At 37.7% G+C, this 18043-nt stretch overlaps 1 protein-coding gene across 2 annotated transcripts in view; it reads left to right on the top strand.

The window, feature by feature from the left end:
• The window catches only part of arid1aa (AT-rich interaction domain 1Aa), a 27080-nt gene that overhangs the window by 4651 nt on the left and 4386 nt on the right, over window positions 1-18043 (top strand). For both annotated transcript variants that reach the window (XM_016502522.1, XM_016502521.1), the window contains exons 2-12: window positions 3573-3770; window positions 5311-5934; window positions 8887-8997; window positions 12651-12858; window positions 13232-13321; window positions 13430-13600; window positions 16001-16325; window positions 16482-16630; window positions 16727-16830; window positions 16937-17146; window positions 17250-17454. In XM_016502522.1, coding sequence (XP_016358008.1) covers window positions 3573-3770; window positions 5311-5934; window positions 8887-8997; window positions 12651-12858; window positions 13232-13321; window positions 13430-13600; window positions 16001-16325; window positions 16482-16630; window positions 16727-16830; window positions 16937-17146; window positions 17250-17454 — 2395 coding nt within the window. The remainder of the gene's footprint in view (window positions 1-3572; window positions 3771-5310; window positions 5935-8886; window positions 8998-12650; window positions 12859-13231; window positions 13322-13429; window positions 13601-16000; window positions 16326-16481; window positions 16631-16726; window positions 16831-16936; window positions 17147-17249; window positions 17455-18043) is intronic.

Raw genomic sequence — 18043 nt, 5'->3', positions numbered from 1 at the left:
ATCGGAGCCGATACCGATCCTGAGTATCGGATCGATGCATCCCTACTAGAGCACCACCAATATATAATTTAGCCAATATTATCGGCCGATTTGAGTCTGTTGCCGATATATCGGTATCAGCGAATATGCCACCGATATTAATTACAAGATGCGCGTTAAAAATCGCATGCGATTTATCGTGCAGCCCTAATATTCAACATATTACCCAACCATATATATTTTTACTTGAAGTAATATATGGTATACACTACTGTTCAAAATTTGGGGTTGGTAAGGTTTTTTTTTTTATGTTTTTGAAAGAAGTCTTAAACTATAATAAAAATAGTATTACATTTAAACATTAAAATGACTGCTTTCTGTTTTTATATAATATTTTTATATTTAACATTTATTCCCGTGATGGCAAAGCTGAAATTTTAGCATCATTACTCCAGTATTCAGGGTCACATGATCCTTCAGAAATCATTCTAATAAGTTAATTTGGTGCTCAAGAAACATTTCTTATCAATGTTAAAAACAGAAACTTACTATATTTGTGGAAACCATTATGCATGTTTTGAGGGTTCTTTGAATAGAAATCTTTTAGCATTTACATAGAAAATTTTTGTAACATAAATACCTTTGTCACTTTCGATCAATTTAATGCATCCTTGATGAAAAGAAGTATTAATTTCTTTCAAAAACAAATCTTACTGACCCCAGCATTTTGAACTGTGTTTAGATATGATATGTTTTGTGTAGGTGAACGCTGGAGAGGAGTTTATTTGGCTGCTTGGTAAACATGTATTAAGCTGACCTTCAGGATTTCATACTCATGTTGAATAGATTTTACAATCATGGAACAACGGACATTATGGATGAAAGTATGCTTAATACTTAATGTTTCTGAGGTAATTTTTATTTTTTATTTTTTTGTGTTGAACATACACGGAGGGGAATTATGATAGAAAAGACAGCATACACTTTTATTTCTCTCTGTGAGTGAGCTTTGTCCTCAAGTATGGCAAGTAATTGATGAGTTGTAAGTCTATTGCTAGAATGAAATACTGTAATTGAATTAGTGTTGGGCGATATGCTCAATTTTCATATCGTCCTATCGTCAGCTGGTGAGATCGCGATACACGATATTATCGAGCTAATTTATGTAATTATTTACTTAGTTTTATTGCGGGAAAGTGAACCAACTCCAGCATAAGGCTAAAAGCAGCCTAATGTTTTTAATATAACTGAATTTGTATTTAACATGATGACAAATTAATAGCAACATCGTAAGTTACTAATTATAATGCTTACATTTCCTCAGTTATTCAAAAAGCAGCTACAGAAAACGAGCAAAGAACATTACATTACCAAAGAACATCATTACAAGCTCAGTCTAGCGCGTTATGCACTTTAAAAACACTCCCGTTAAAATCAGTGAATATAAACTGTATGATGAATAAATCTTTTATACTTACATCGCACGTAGATCTGCACTTTATTTATGATGAGAGAATTCGCGAGTCAGAATTCAGTTAGCGTGCGCTGAACAACGGAACTCCGCTGTTTCAGTGATGACTCATCTGAACGCCTCTGATTGGCCATTGCATTCATAAGCTCAGCATAATCGTGTGTGATTGGTTAAAACGTGCAATACTGTAAAAATGCAGAAAAAGAAATCAATAATGCAACCAATAAGCCATAATATAAATTAGATAGTATTACTAGCCTAATAATAATAATAATAATCGTCTTGCTATCGTCAAAGGCATCAGCCACAGGCGATATCTCTGACTATCTTCGATACACGATACTATCGTCTATCGGCACAACCCTAAATTTAATGCAACAAGTAATTCAATTGCATTTACTTTTAACATAGAAGAGAACAGAATGTAGTCTCATTGCTGTCCAGCTGTTATAAGGATGTTAATTTAATTAACATTCACTGGCTAATATTTAAATAATTTTAAATACACGTAGTAAAAAAAGTAAATATTTAAGGACACACAAAAAATATGAATATAACTTGATGTACATTAGTGTTAATTTTGTCAGCTATTTTCATTTTAGTCTTAGTCTTAGTCCCGGGCTAAAATGTCCTTGTTAGTTTTTATCATATTTAGTCAACCTTATCCTATTTAGTTTTAGTCAAGTTTTAGTCGACTATCCTCTGGTTTCACAGACAAGGCTTAAGCCTAGTCCTAGACGTAGTCATTCTGTATAATGGTTAAACTGATAAAAAAAAAAATTCTCAAAATTATAATCGTAATGATTGCTGTCATTTGAGAAATTTACTTTTGCATTTCAGGTATTTACAGCGATTGAGTAAGTGTATTTATTCAGCGATCACAATCGCAAACAATATAGTGAGATCTCATTACAGAACACTGACCGGCTGAATGACGCTTTCATTTAAGATCGCTAAACTTCAGCTTGTTTGTTTTTCGGATCATCTGCGGCAGCTCTTCCGCAATGAGTCAAGTTTTTATCTTTTTGAATATATTTTAGTCTCGTCTTATTTCGTCAACGAAATTGCATGTTGATATAGTCTTAGTTGTCGTTTATTGACCTTATTGTCGTCTCGTCTTAGTCATGGGAAAAAAGCTCGTCAACGAACATTTTACATCATAGTGTTCGTTAATGAAATTAACACTAATGTACATGCAATAAAGTTGTCATCGCTTGTGGGGTTTGAAGTAAAAGGAAACTGAAGACTCTAATTTGTATTTTTGCATTTAATGTGTTAGCAAGCGATCAATGTTTGAATCAGTCAGATTGCCAATGTGAAAGACCATAAGCTGATGCAGTTAACATAGTGCCATGTTCTGCATTTATCAGAAATGAATGTTGGAAACTTGCTGTATTTAGTTTTTCATCTGTTTGTGCAGTTGTTTTGTTCCAAATATTTGCTAGCTTACAACAAAATGACTGATATTCCAGCTCCAATATTTACTTGACCCCCCTCATATTGGACTTCTATGCACCAGCACTCATCTCATTGCAAGTCAGTCTGGACCTCTCCTCACATGTCATTAAGCCCTGTGTCATTCATTCAGTGCCAAGATTGCCGTCTTTTTTCGAAAAAAGGAAAAGCTGGCTTGGCCGAGGCTCAAGCAGAGCTACAGCTGGGATGTGTTAAATATTCGGCAGACTGCCCTCCATTTGAAATGAGTTATATTTAGCACTGTTGACTTCCTTAACTAAGGCTGAGCAAGGTAACGGTCAGGTTAATAACCGTGGGAATCGACAGCAGAGGGTTATTTGCTGTCTCTCTTTTTCCTTCTCCGTTTTCCACTATCGTTTCCCCCTCTGGTTGTTCTCTCTCTCTCTTCTCTTGTGGTTTCTTGCATTTTTATTCTGTCCTTGCTATTCTTTCATTTCCACCCCGGCTTTTTAAAATCAAATTCTCAAGTGTGGGAGTGCAGTAGTACAGAATAATGGTTTGATTTAATGGTTTTGTCCTTGAGTTTTTAAAAGCTTTGTAGATGTCTTTCTGTTAAACTCAGTTTATGTTTCTCTGTCATTATTTGTGAGATACCTCAATCTCGAGGTAAATCATACTAAATCATACTGTCACTCTCGTTTCACAGACTCCAGGCTCCATGGATCAAATGGGGAAAATGCGCGGCCAGCCTTATGGGTCAGGTGGGCCTTACTCTCAGCAGCCCCATCAAGGGCCTCCTACAGGGCCCCAGCAGGGGCCTACTTACCCAGGCCAGGGCTACGGGCCCCCTGGCCCTCAGAGATACCCTATGGGCATGCAAGGGCGTGTGCAGTACAGCCAGCAGGTCAGTGCTCTTTCTCAATGTTTTAAGGGTTCACAGTTTGAATATGCTGCACTGTTGTAGTTAAATGAGTGAATATCCTGGTAATTATAAGTTGTGAAGCTAATTATGCATATTTTGTAACCTATTGCAATGTGCTTTCTCATTTGATTAGAGGTGGGGGAAAATACAGAATTGTTTTGCAGTGTTCTTTAATCATGATTTTGGTGTGCTGGCATCAATGTGTCAATTTTTTAAGTATACTTTAGCAAGCTTTTTAAGATTTTAAAGTGAATTTAGCAGCATAGATACACAGACTCACTGTTTTCAAGAAAGAAGTTTCAAGGGGAAAAAACCTTTTGTATGAAGTCAGTTTGCTAATAGTGTAACGTGAAATTGCAGTCAAATGAAAAATGAATATTAACACTGATGCATGTAGAAAACTTTGTAGTAATAATAACCAATTCAAGATGTGATGTTACAATCAAACCATTATTATCTTTGACCTTAACCTATAATTCTATAGTTTTATAAATTATTTATTACAACCTAAATTCAACATTGTTTTCAAATGTTGTTTATTGTTATGCACCAAATATTGCCTGGATATGCTCTGTTTAACTTTCAGAATGCACCATTTTGTGGAAAAAAAGAAAGAAAGAAAGCATGAGAATTGTTATAGTTATTATTTATTATTAATTGTTTAGTTATTATTTGAAGTAAAAAGTTTTTTGGGGCTTTAATTTTTAAGGTTAAATCAGTATATCATAGTGTTTGGTGTTACAAAGCTTGACAAAAATAGCAATATGTAGCATATTGTGTGCCAGGTATCATGGGATCTTTAGCCATTCCTAGCCTTAATAAATAATTACAAATGTGATGCTGGACAAGGTCACACTTTCTGGTACAATAACTACATTTTATCCATGCCTTATTATTTAGGGAATATAAAGGATAAAAAGTTGTAGTACTATGTAGAGGTATATTGTGTACCGGTAATAAATAAAACCCATCTCATCTTCTTTAGCAATAAACTCTCTCTCTCCTTGTTTTGATATTTATTCATGTAAACTCATATTAACAATATCAGGGGAATTTTAAAATAATTGTTTCCATGGCTTGTAAGAGCCATGGAAATTTCTGATGATTCTACTAATGCTGAGTGCTAAAACACTTCACCGTTTTGCCACATTTATATCTCAGGCCGTCTTTTCTGTCTTACTGATGACATTTTGTACATTTTTAAAAAGTAGCAATTTAAAACTATACGTTCTCATCCTTTAATCAAGAACAACTGGAGAGGTAATGGAAATTCAAGTCACTCAAGTTTACTTTAATAAGGCTTAATACAACACAGATTGCTTCAAAGCAACTTTACAGCAATAAACAGGAAAAACCGTGTCAGTGTCACAAGTTCATTTATCAAAAGAAGTGGAAGCCTTGTCTGTAGCATGTCAATGAAAGGAAGTGTTTCTCTTTGTCTATTTACCCGCATGATATAAATCGACGTGGGGAAATACCATGAGTGTAATGATCTTTAGTGCCATCCTACTTGTTTCCGCAGATGCCATCATATGGACAGCAGGGACCAGGTGGTTATGTGCAGCAGGGGCAGCAGCCCTATTACGGCCAGCACGGTCAGGGGTCTCACTCGGGGGGCCAGCAGCAGTCGCCATACCCCCAGCCTTCCCCTGGGCAACCAGGAGGTCAGGGACCTTATTCACAGCAACTTCATGGCCCCCAGTCATCTGGCCCACATGGACAGGCTGGCCCTCCTTACCAACAACCCCACATGCCCCAGCAGCCACAGGGGCAGATGACCGGCCCTTCGCCTGGCCCATCCCAGTCGCTGTACTCGCAGTCCTCGGCAGCACCCCAGTCTAGCCAGTCTCCCTATCCACAGCAACAGGTGCCTCAGTCCCAGCCCTCGCAGCAGGGGAGCTCCCAGGCTCCTCCTGCATCCCAACCCAGTTACCCGCCTGGCCAAGGACCCCAACAACAACAGCAGCAGCCGGCGCCAACATCACAGCAGTCACCGCAGACACCCACACCTGCTTCTCAGACGCCCGCGGGACACGGACAGATGCCGCAGGGACAGCCCACATCATACTCTCAGAATCCCCCACAACAACAACAGCAGCAGCAACAATCGCCATTTCAGCGTTTTCCTCCTCCTCCTCCTCCTCAGGTAACTTAAGCTTTTTGCTTTCGTATTAAAGTGGTGGTTCAGGGTGGATGAAAATGAGAGAATAAAAGTGAGAGACTGTCCTGGAGCAGTGGTTACAAGTATAGGACATTTTTTACAATGAAATTTAGTTAACAGTTAATGCATTAAGTATCATGAATTAACAAAGATCAACACTTCTACAGCATTTATTGTCATTGGGTAATTAATATTTTTATACACTAGTGTTCAAAAGATTTGGGGTCAGTAAGATTTTTATTTATTTATTTATTTATTTTTTAAAGAGGTTGATACTTTCAGCATGGATTTATTAAATTCATAAAAAGTGACAGTAAAGACATTTTATAATGTTGCAAAACATCATTTGATTTCCAAGTAAATGCTATTCTTGTGCCATTCCTCAAAAAATGTATCATGTTTCCACAAAAAATTTATGCAACACTGCTGTTTTCAGCATTGATAATGTTACTTGCACACCAAATCAGCACATTAATAATTTTTCAAGGATCATGTGACACTGAAGACTGGAGTAATGGCTTTTCCATAACAGGAATAAAATTGCATTTTAAAATGTATTCAAATAGAAAACAGTTATTGTAAATTGTAAAAATGTTTCACAGTGTTACCGTTTTAACATTTTTGATAAGATAAATGCAGTCTCGGTGACGATAAGAGACGTCTTTGAAAAACATTAAAAAATCTGACTCCAAACCTTTTAACAGTAGTGTCTTATTTTCTAATAATAATATATTAAACATTAGTTAACAGTGAACAATAGTACATTTATGAAATAACCTAACAGTATTTATTAATCTAGTTTAAGAAAATAAATAAAAAAATTAAATCAAAGTCAAAATTAAATGTTAGTTTAAACCTAAAACATTAACTAATGATAAGAATTATAACCTTATTGTAAAGTGTTACTAAAGTATCTGCCAAATAATGTGTAAATGCATACGTTTTCTACACTGGATGGTATTTTTCATTCTACTAACCATGTTTATTTGTGAACCTATGCAAATTTAAAGGTGGGATGCTAATAGCATGTTTAATATTCACTTTGTAGGGCTGAATGATTTTGGAAAATAATCTAATTGCGATTTTTTTTTTTTACCAATATTGCGATTTAATATGTGATTATTTTTTAAAGCTCGTTATGTTCTGTATTATTCAACAAAGACAAGCTATACAGGTGCATCTCAATAAATTAGAATGTCGTGGAAAAGTTCATTTATTTCTTTTGTGAAACTTGTGTATTAAATAAATTCAATGTACACAGACTGAAGTAGTTTAAGTCTTTGGTTCTTTTAATTGTGATGATTTTGGCTCACATTTAACAAAAACCCACCAATTCACTATCTCAACAAATTAGAATATGGTGACATGCCAATCAGCTAATCAATTCAAAACACCTGCAAAGGTTTCCTGAGCCTTCGAAATGGTCTCTCAGTTTGGTATAAATGTTCTTTTCTGTAGGCCAGGCCTATATGTTATGATGAAATTAGGTGATATGAATGACATTTTTAACAACTCCAATCACGGTAGTATATTGACTGATTTGTTGAACTTCCAACCTTGTAAGCATGTAATAATTATGACAACATAAAGCACTGACAAATAAGCCTGGTGTAAACATTAATATGAAAGTCAGTAACAAATCACACAAACTAAAGTAGATTGCAGAAATATAAAAACAAATCTGTTGCTTTACCACACTACTTTAGGTAGTTCAAAGTCACTGTAATAAATATGTAAACATGTGGACTGCACCTTTTAAACACTGTTTGTTAACTTTAGACCAGTGGAGCTTTTTTAATTGAAAAAACCAACAGGGAGAAAAAAAACCCCCTGCATCACTTGAAACATTGAAAAATAGCAATGACTTTGTCGCGTCCAGTGTACAGTAGAGCTGTTGCGGCGCAGAGCGACAACTGTAGCGTCCGGTATAGACACGGTGAGTAAAGCCGAGAGCACGATATGCCTCATCATATTTTCTGCATTTAGCTTTTGAATGACCAGCACCTGCCTGGGACTGTGCCACTTCATCTATGGCTTTTCTCTTCGCTTTCACAAACCGATCCATCTCCCATTCTAAGTTACATGCTTTGGCTGTTTACAGTTTTCTTTATTTTCTTTTTCTGCTGATGGAGTATGTTTGAAGTACGTTCATTATATACGCTTTCAAATATTTCCGCGTGTAACGTTAGCGTGCCAAGGTTACCAGGTTTTCACAGCAAAACCCGCCCAATTACTACTCAAAACTAGCCCAATCGCGTTTCGAGGGGGGTTCCACTGGTAAAAATTATCACGTTCCAGGGGGTAAAATACACGTTTTTTGGAGGGGTTCCCCAAATCGCAGACTTGGCAACACTGTAGCTTGCCAGCTTGATGCTTCCTCTGAAGTCCTCTGCTTAGATGTGTTCAACTTGAAGCAGCGCTGCTTAGACCGATCGGTGTGTGTCATCAAAGTACTGCGAGGGCTTATAAGAGAGCGGACGTCTCCTTATGCTTTCTCTTGCCGTACTTTGATGTCATACACCGATCGATCTTCAAGTCGAACACACCTCTTTACTCTCGCGTGTCACGTGACCGAGTGTAATCGCAGCCTCTGCGATTGAAAAATCGTGTTTTTTCATATCGCGATATTATTGCAGATGCAATTAATCGTTCAGCCCTATCACTTTGTGAGTTTGAACTAAATTGGATGACTGCTTTTGCATTTATTTGAAGTCAGGAATGCATTTAATTTCACAGTGCTACTGCATTTACAGATTTGTGCGGTAATAAAAGCAGTATTGTAGCTGGTTATTAAGTACAAAACCAGAAACTTATATTACTAACAGTGAGACTGACCTAAACCTACATGTAATATCTGTCAGCAAAAGCATCTATACATGCGTCCACTGTCCTAAATACCTATATTGACTGACCTGGGCTACCTTTTTCCATCCACAGGAGATTTCCCAGGAGTCATTTAGCTCCCAGTCCAGCGCTCCCCCCTCCGGTCCGCCTTTGGCATCGAAGAGCAACACAGAGGACATGCAGGGCAGACCCTCCAGTCTACCAGTGAGTCTGACACTTTCATTTCACACAAGCTGTTGACTGCGTCCAACCGCATTTTAAGATGCATTGTGAATTTGACAGATTCACAAATGTGCAATCAAGTGGTTTCAGTCAAACGCTCTATTTTATGTTGACTTTTAGATCAAAGTAATTAGCTTGAAGATGTGAGCATAATTCAGCCTCAGCTGCACCTTTATCTCAGGAGTGATTATGTAGGACCTTTGGGGTTGTTGCTAAATAAAGAACTTCATGCGGTCTGTCATGAAAATATATGCCGTCAGTTCTCTCTGTACATAATTTTTTTGTATTCAGGGTGTCCGCGGGTCCTTAAAAAGTCTTAAAATGTCTTAAATAATATTTCCTAATATAAGGCCTTAAAAAGTCTTAAAATGTCTTAAATTCAGATTCTATGGGTCTTAAATATTTTTGGTCACATTACCGCTAAAATATCTTCAGTCTGACGGACCTAAATGACTGTTTACAGTCATTGGACAGACCGAAGATTTTTTCTTCCCTGCTGTAGTTGCATCATCAGAGAGAATCGCAGTAGCAGAATACAGGTCGAACTGCCTGACCAGACAAATAGCCTGATTAAAACATAAGTGACAAAAAAAACAGCGAAGTATCGAAGAATGATTCTTCTCATTTTATTAGCCTACATTCAATGTAAACAGCAAGTGATAATGGATAGTATATTTCTGGTATCAAGGTTGCGCTGTTAAGACTCACTCTGTTTGTCTCTTTGTGAGAAACTTCAGAACAAACGAGCCTAACAGCGCACACAAACTCAGAAGAAACACACTGAGGTAAAAATTCAAAATGTTTAGTTTATTCATAACATGATATAGTTAAGTAACACCATGACAAGTGAGCTATTTTGCTCAATATTCTCACGACGCAAAAAAACATTTTAAACACCTACAGAGTGCGCGCATTACGTGAAGTCTTGTGCGTGTGCGCATTTGCAGTGCGCTCTTTTATGGCACGATTCAGTCTATTAAAATACATTCAGAATGATCACAAATTCAAGACATGGGGGCAGAAAATGTGTATATTTATACCACTTCATATAGTTAATCAATTTCACATGAAGAGTGCCTTTTTTCTCCAAAAATTACCATATACAAATGTGATACTGATTTTTTACAACAGTTCAATAAACTAGAAGTTTTATTAAGAGACTTAACACCACCATAGACACCATATTGCCTGTTTTTGCACTATTTCGCCAACAAAAATAATTCCAAATAAAGCCACAGCACGTTTTGCATCTTTGAGCAACATGACAGTGTTTTGTTCCTGAATGAATCAACCGTTTAAATGATTTGGTTCAGTCGCAATGACTCACTTATTAACAGTGACTTGCTGCCACCTACTGGCGGTTTTAATTTCACATTTAAAGTATCTTTTATAATTTGACATGTAAGATGATGCATACATCTAAAAAGGTTAAAAATAGGCCTTTGTAAAGGTAAATATGCAGATTTAAGTATGTAAAAGCTGACAGAACACTGATGAAAATATTGCTTCAGAATAAATTGTTTACTCCACCAAAAATCTCAGTGATGCAGTTATTTTGCAGGGATATTTTGTATGGAATATTGTCTGTTGATATGAAAAGTTCACTGTATATCGTAGTAATAAATATAATTTATTACAGCAATGATATTTTATTTTCTTTTTTATTTAAACAAATTCAATATTACAAATATGTATGTAATAAAATGTGTATTTCCATTACAGGTTTAGGTCTTAAATTTAATATGAAGTGGTATTAAAAAGGTCTTAAGTCTTAAATTTAACTTGTTCATGTCTGTAGAAACCCTGTGTACTCCATGTAAATTCTGCTTCTGTGTCTCTTGAGATTTAATTGCATTTGAGTGTGTTATGACCTGTGAGACTGTGTTCAGTTGAATGAATGACTCAATGACTCACTCATTCAGTGACTTACCGCCACTTACTGGTTACCTAGTTGTGAAGTTTGTTGAAAAGTATGCATTTTTCCCCTCATTTCCCCAAACATTTCTTATTTGTATATTCATAAATGCATTTAAAACAATCATTCAATATTACAAATATGTATGTAATAAAATGTGTATTTCCATTACAGGTTTAGGTCTTAAATTTAATATGAAGTGGTATTAAAAAGGTCTTAAGTCTTAAATTTAACTTGTTCATGTCTGTAGAAACCCTGTGTACTCCATGTAAATTCTGCTTCTATGTCTCTTGAGATTTAATTGCATTTGAGTGTGTGTTATGACCTGTGAGACTGTGTTTGAAAAGGACACATAGAGAGACACCCAGCTGCGCTGACTCGGCACACGTGCAGCTGACTGCCGTAGCCATGGCAACCTCAGGGACGCTGTGATCTCACTTTTTCACCTCCTAGATAAGATAAATAAGGCCAGCAGCCTCTGGCTCTGTGATTGTATGTGTACCGAGAGCACTTAAGTGTGTGTGTGTGTGTGTCCCAGAGAGGAAAAATAAAGTGCCAGAGTTCATTGTTGCCGAGTGGAAGAAGCTGTCATCGGGAGATTTATTCTAAAGAAGAAACATTTTTGTGGTATAATTAATTTTTGCTATTGTGCTGCTTATTTTAGGGTTTTTTTTTTTTTTTTTGGGCTACCGTCTGACCCTGCATAGACAGCAACGCAACTGAAATGTTCCCAAGTCCAGAAACATAGCAAGGAGATCTGTAAAATAATCCATGTGACATCAGTGGTTCATCTGCAATTATATGAAGCTGACACAGAACAGCATACGCTGTTTACGTCCAGTGAATATTCTCCTAAATGGCACCAGGGTGATGCGGAGGAGACGAATTGTTGAATAAAGTCGTTTTTTTTTCTTCTTTTGCGCACAAAAAGTATTCTCGTAGCTTCGTATAATTGCGGATGAACTACTGATGTCACATGGATTATTTTTGTGGATTATTTAATTTGTGTTCCGAAGATGAACGAAGATCTTACGGGTTTGAAACGACATGAGGGTGAGTAATTAATGACATAATTTTCATTTTTGGGTGAACTAACCCTTTAAAATCTGTGAAAGCTAAATGTTGCTGATTGGATAGGAAAATATTAGTGAAATAAAGATAATGCCATGAAGAGTTCTTTGAGAGAGCTGACAGCTTCATTTTTAAAGCCCTAGCAGAAATGCTGGAATACCGAATGATAACAGCTTAGCCTGTTTTTTTTTGTTTGTTTTTTTTTTCGTTTTCCGTTCCATTTTTGTTTTTGTTTTTCTATGGGAACGCCGATTCATTTTTCCAAGTATGTTCATATTTGCAGTGCATGAAATGGAAATAACATGCATTTTCTAAATGCATGTTATTGGTCTTACTGTGACCAATTCATTTTTCACATTTTAAAAAAGATTCTTAGTCAACATCATAGCTCAAACTTTCAGTGAAATGACAGGCTTCTCTCTGGTGACACATGCCGGACTCCAAACATTTAGTCTGCTTAAACCCGATGGCAAGCTCACATTCAGGTCTGCCATTCATTTAATCAACCATCGTGGGATAGATGTCCCCGTCCTACTGTTATTTTTTTTCTTCGTTTCCGAAAATATGGAAGAAAAGATCTGACACTACTTACGTTGTGACTTTAATCTTAGATTTTTCTGACATTCCTTCTACGGTTCTATTTGCTTAGGACCTATCCGGTTCTATTGATGACCTACCTACTGGTACGGAGGGTGCTCTGAGCCCTGGAGTCAGCACATCTGGAGTATCCAGCAGTCAAGGAGAACAGAGCAATCCAGCACAGTCACCCTTCTCCCCCCACACCTCTCCCCCAGTGGGCTCGCCTGCCAGCGCCTCGGCATCTCGTTCTGGGCCACTGTCCCCTGCAACAATGCCAGGTATGGCTACACCTTAAATTATTTTGAAATAATAAAATGTGTTAATGCCGCATTATGGGACAGTCATCATGAAGATGGTTTGGAATAGTTACAAAGATATATATATATATATATATAGAAATATATAGAATATAAATATAAATATAAATATAGAATATTTTCGTTTTTTTGAGCACAAGTTTGTGGTTCAACTACCAGTTGATTCTCACTAATGGAAGATGGTGGAGTGCTTGAAACATTTAAATTTAATTTAAACTATTTTAAGTTAAAACATCAAAAAATGTTTTGTTCTCCAAGTTACAGAATGTTGCTCTTCATTTTAGTTTTTACTATTGTTGTTTTTAACCACAATATTTGAATTTCTCATTTGTAGGGAACCAGATGCCTTCTCGCCCTTCAAGTGGACAGTCTGATGGGATGATGCACCCTTCAATGAATCAACCTGGCATGGGCCAAGAGAGAGGTAACTCAGTCTGTATAAGTTCTACTTTAAAAAGACAGGACTTGTTTTACATCTTGATGCTCTCTTTTCATTTATTGTATCAACACATTAATCTTGTTGTCTGCACAGGATATATGCAGAGAAACCCTCCGATTGCACCCTATGGGTCTCCACAGTCTAGCTCTGCGTTGTCTCCTCGTCAGTCGTCTGGAGGCCAGGTGCATGCTGGAATGGTCCCCTATCAGCAGAACAACTCTATGGCAAACTATGGGCCTCAAGGTGCTCAATATGGTCCACAGGGTAAGTGGCTCAGTGGTAACAGCTGACTATAAGTTAAGGCAAAACACATCTTATAATTTAGAAAAATTTACATTTAAAAAATGGGTCCCATGTTGAGAGAAGTGACTGTAGTGGAGGTGCTGATATTGGACTTCTGTTTTCTCTTCTCGCTGTCCCTCCAAATCCTTTTCACTCTCCCTCTTTTTCTCTCTGTGCGACCAGTGGATCACAGTGTGGTTATTTTTAGCGTCGGTGAAAAAAAGAAGTTGACGTAGCATGGCTCACGTCAGTTGAACAGCTACAGTGACTGTGGGTTACAGTGCTACATGCTGCTAAAAGACTCAAGGGTCTGGGAAGTCTCTTAAAGGGTTACTCCACCCCAAAATGAAAATTTTGTCATTAATCACTTACCCCCCATGTCGTTCCAAACCCGTAAAAGCTTCGTTCGTCTTCGGAACACAATTTAAGATATTTTGGATGAAAACCGGGAGGCTTGTGACTACGGTTGGGTATCGTTTGAATTTTATCGATTCCGGTTCCGATTCTGCTTATCGATTCCGATTCTTATCGATTCTAATTCCGAAAAAAAAAATCCATTAAACTAATTTTAAGTCAAATATTTAGATGTCAAACATATTTATTCTGTTTTATCTCTATGGTTTTATCAAAAAAATACCACAGAAAAAAACAACTAGACTAATGTAAATTTAAAAAATTAAGTTGTTTAAGACAAGTAAACAAATTTATTAGCAATAGCATAAATAAATAAAACTGAACAAATGTCAGGTACAGAAATTGAAAGAATTTTATGAAGCGACGAGAATACTTTTTGTACGCAAAGAAAACAAAAATAACGACTTTATTCAACAATTCGTCTCCTTCGCATCACCGTAGTGCCATTTTAGAGAGTATCCACTGAACGTAAACTGCGTATACTGTTCTACTTGTCTGTGTCAGCCGCACCACACGAATACGTTTATTTACGCTATGATTTGAACGAAAACGGTGTATCCGTGTGGTGCGGCTGACACAGAACCGCATACGCAGTTTGCGTTCAGTGGATACTCTCCAAAATGGAGACGAATTGTTGAATAAAGTCTTATTTTTGTTTTCTTTGCATACAAAAAGTATTCTCATCGCTTCATGAAATTCAGATTGAACCACTGATGGCAGATGGACTATTTTGACGATGTCTTTCATACTTTTCTGGGCCTTGACAGTGTTATTTACTTGGCAGTCAATGGGACAGTCACAAGCCTCCCGGTTTTCATCCAAAATATCTTAAATTGTGTTCCGAAGCTTTTACGGGTTTGGAACAACATGGGGGTAAGTGACTAATGACAAAATTTTCATTTTGGGGTGCAGTAAGCCTTTAACAAGCCCACCAATGAGGCATCCATACACCACCACATTTGACCAATGCTAACTGTTAATTGACCAAACTGCTAATATTGTTGTGGTGTTCAGACTTTTTGTTTCATTGCCAACATGTAGTCCTGGATAAGGTTTCTTATTAAATCTGTTTGTCTCTCTACAAAAAGATGCAGCATAAGAAATATGCTGTGTTGATTAAAGCCCGGTTCAGACTACATGATTTTAGCCCGATTTTGGCACAATCTGCTTGACGTAGGGTGTTGTGGGGATTCGTAAACGACAATGGGAATCAGGACGCAAGATTCAAACGTTTCCATCTCGTGTAGTGTGTCATAGTGGGCGACAACTGATGCCACGTCTGCGATGCTTCCCGACATCACCACAGAAAGACTAACAAAGTTCCATCACATCTGTGACACTGGCCAACAGAAGCACAGAAGTGCCTCCTTATATGCTTTCAAACATGCCGAAACGAAAGAGAGACAATGGTATCAGTCCTGCTAGGTGGAATTTTATAATGGAGGAAATGTTTGTGGAGCTATGACAACTATACTCCTATTTTACCTCAGTTCTCTTTGACCGTCCATACAATCCAGATTTGTGTCCACTGTCAGGTTTTCTTTCTTTTTTTTGGCTTTTCTGATGACAAGACAGAGCAAAATGTGCTGCTAGCCATTGTTTACGCTCATGGCACCTTCTGTCTAGTCCCGTCCTATTGATGACAGCACGCACATCGGCAAGCGATGAATGGTCGGGTAGCAACGTATAGTCTGACATGTTTCTTGTTGACGACAAGATTTTAGGAGTCAAAATCGCATAATCTGACACGGTGACTGTCGTAACCGACAAAGAAATCGTGTAGTCTGAACCACCCATAACTGTCCTTGTATAACTGTAATTATTATAGCCTTATATAGGTTTGTTTTACATTTCTTTGCATGCATATATTTTAAAACAGAATAAGTACTGTTTTGGTAGCCTTGACACTGTTCCTACACAATCCAGGAAACTTTGTATCAAAGTACAACTTACTGTCTTCCTCTTCAGGTTACCCCAGGCAGCCTGGGTACAGTGGCATGCCTAATGCCAATTACACAGGACCTGGCATGGGTGGATCCATGAGCCCTATGTCTGGACAAGGAGGAGGGCCAATGTTTGCTGGCATGCCTTCTGCAAGGATGCCCCATGGACAGATAGGTGCACGTCCCTTTGGCCCCAACATGGGTCCCAACATGAGTCCAAATATGGGTCCTAATATGGCCAATATGCCCCCTCAAGTGGGAACTGGGATGTGCCCACCTCCAGGACTCAACAGAAAGCCGCAGGATGCCGCATCAATGCAGCACGGACCCGCCAACTCGATACACAACAGGTATACAAGAACTGAAATACAACTGAAGTTGTGCATTATCACTGTTCCGTAACAAGTACACATTTTAAATGTCTGATTTATTAGCCTTTTCTCCTTTTTTGAGTACAAACTGAATCCAGTCAGGTAGTTTGAAGTTAAATTTTTTTTGCTTCACAGGATTCCAGGTTACCCCAATATGTCTCCTGGTCCTGGTATGATGGGCTCAGGACCTCCGTATGGCCCCTCCATGAACAACATGCCTGGGATGATGAATACGCAGGGTTCTCCCTACCCTATGGGTGGTAACATGGCTAACAACACTAGTGGTAAGATCGTCTCTTCTGGTACATAACATAGCAGAATTACTTTTTACTTGCTTGGTCAAAATCACAGATTAAGTATCATTTTTTTTTTTCTCTTAGGCATGTCCCCAGGTCCAGACTTTGGTATGGATGGGAAACTTAACCAAGCCCAGAAAATTAATAACAAAGTTGAGGGGACGCCCAAGACAGAAACAAAATCCAAGGTTTGCTTAACATTTAGATAGAGGTGTATTGTCTTTACAGCAGAAATCAGTCACCCTTTGTTGCACTTCCTGTGTAATACCTTCCATATAAATTGCTTCTGTCTAGAAGTCAAGTTCCTCCACAACAACCAATGAGAAGATCACTCGGTTATATGAGCTAGGCCCAGAGCCAGAAAGAAAGATGTGGGTAGACCGCTACTTGGCTTTCATAGACGAAAAAGCCATGGGTATGAGTAACCTACCAGCTGTGGGACGCAAACCCCTTGATCTCTTCCGCCTCTATGTGTCTGTAAAGGAGATTGGGGGTCTTACACAGGTATATTCAAGCTGTCCATACACATTAAGATAATGTTGAAGGTCTCAACTCATTTTCTTTCAAGGGTGTTTGCTTATATCCTTTGGCATCCTTGTAATTGCAGGTTAATAAGAACAAAAAATGGAGGGAGCTGTCCACAAATCTGAACGTGGGGACCTCCAGCAGTGCTGCCAGCTCTCTGAAAAAGCAGTACATTCAATGTCTGTATGCTTTTGAATGTAAGATTGAGCGTGGAGAAGACCCACCACCTGACATTATATGTGGAGATAGCAAAAAAAAACAGGCCAAGATTCAGCCTCCCTCCCCAGGTGAGTTCTGGCATCTTGGATTTCTATCATACCATGCATGGAAGCATGTACAGGTAAATCTTAATCTAACCAGTGCAACAAAACGATAATTGTCTTATATTGGCTTATATTTTTTAGGTTTAAAAACTAGTTACTGAAGCATCACCATCATAGGCTCATGAATTAATACTGCATGTGCAATTTAAGCTCTTTATTTAGAAGCACATAGGAAAAGGCAGAATAAGGATACATTATAACATTATTAATATTTGTACACATGAAGCATTACATATATATAATGACCGGTTGCAGAAGTCACAAAGTATACCTTTTAAAAGGCCGTGAAACCCTTAAACACATTTTGTAGATGTTAATAGATCTGTACAGATTGCAGATCGGAGAGTGTGTGTATGTCATTAGATTCTGAGCATTTCTCTGCATTATTCATGAAAAAACTCGTTCATGAAACAGGCGTTTCATAACACTTTAACTGCCCAAGAATTTGGCTTTTAGTACTACTGATGTTGTAGCACTTGCATGTAAATATAAGGAACATAGATGTATAATGTTCCCCATCTTGTGTGTGTGTTTTTTTTTTTTTTGGATGGTA

The sequence above is a fragment of the Sinocyclocheilus anshuiensis genome, unplaced genomic scaffold (genome assembly GCF_001515605.1).
Source record: "Sinocyclocheilus anshuiensis isolate Anshui unplaced genomic scaffold, SAMN03320099.WGS_v1.1 scaffold782, whole genome shotgun sequence".
NCBI classification, from domain to species: domain Eukaryota; kingdom Metazoa; phylum Chordata; class Actinopteri; order Cypriniformes; family Cyprinidae; genus Sinocyclocheilus; species Sinocyclocheilus anshuiensis.
This window is presented reverse-complemented; position numbering and strand designations above follow the sequence as displayed.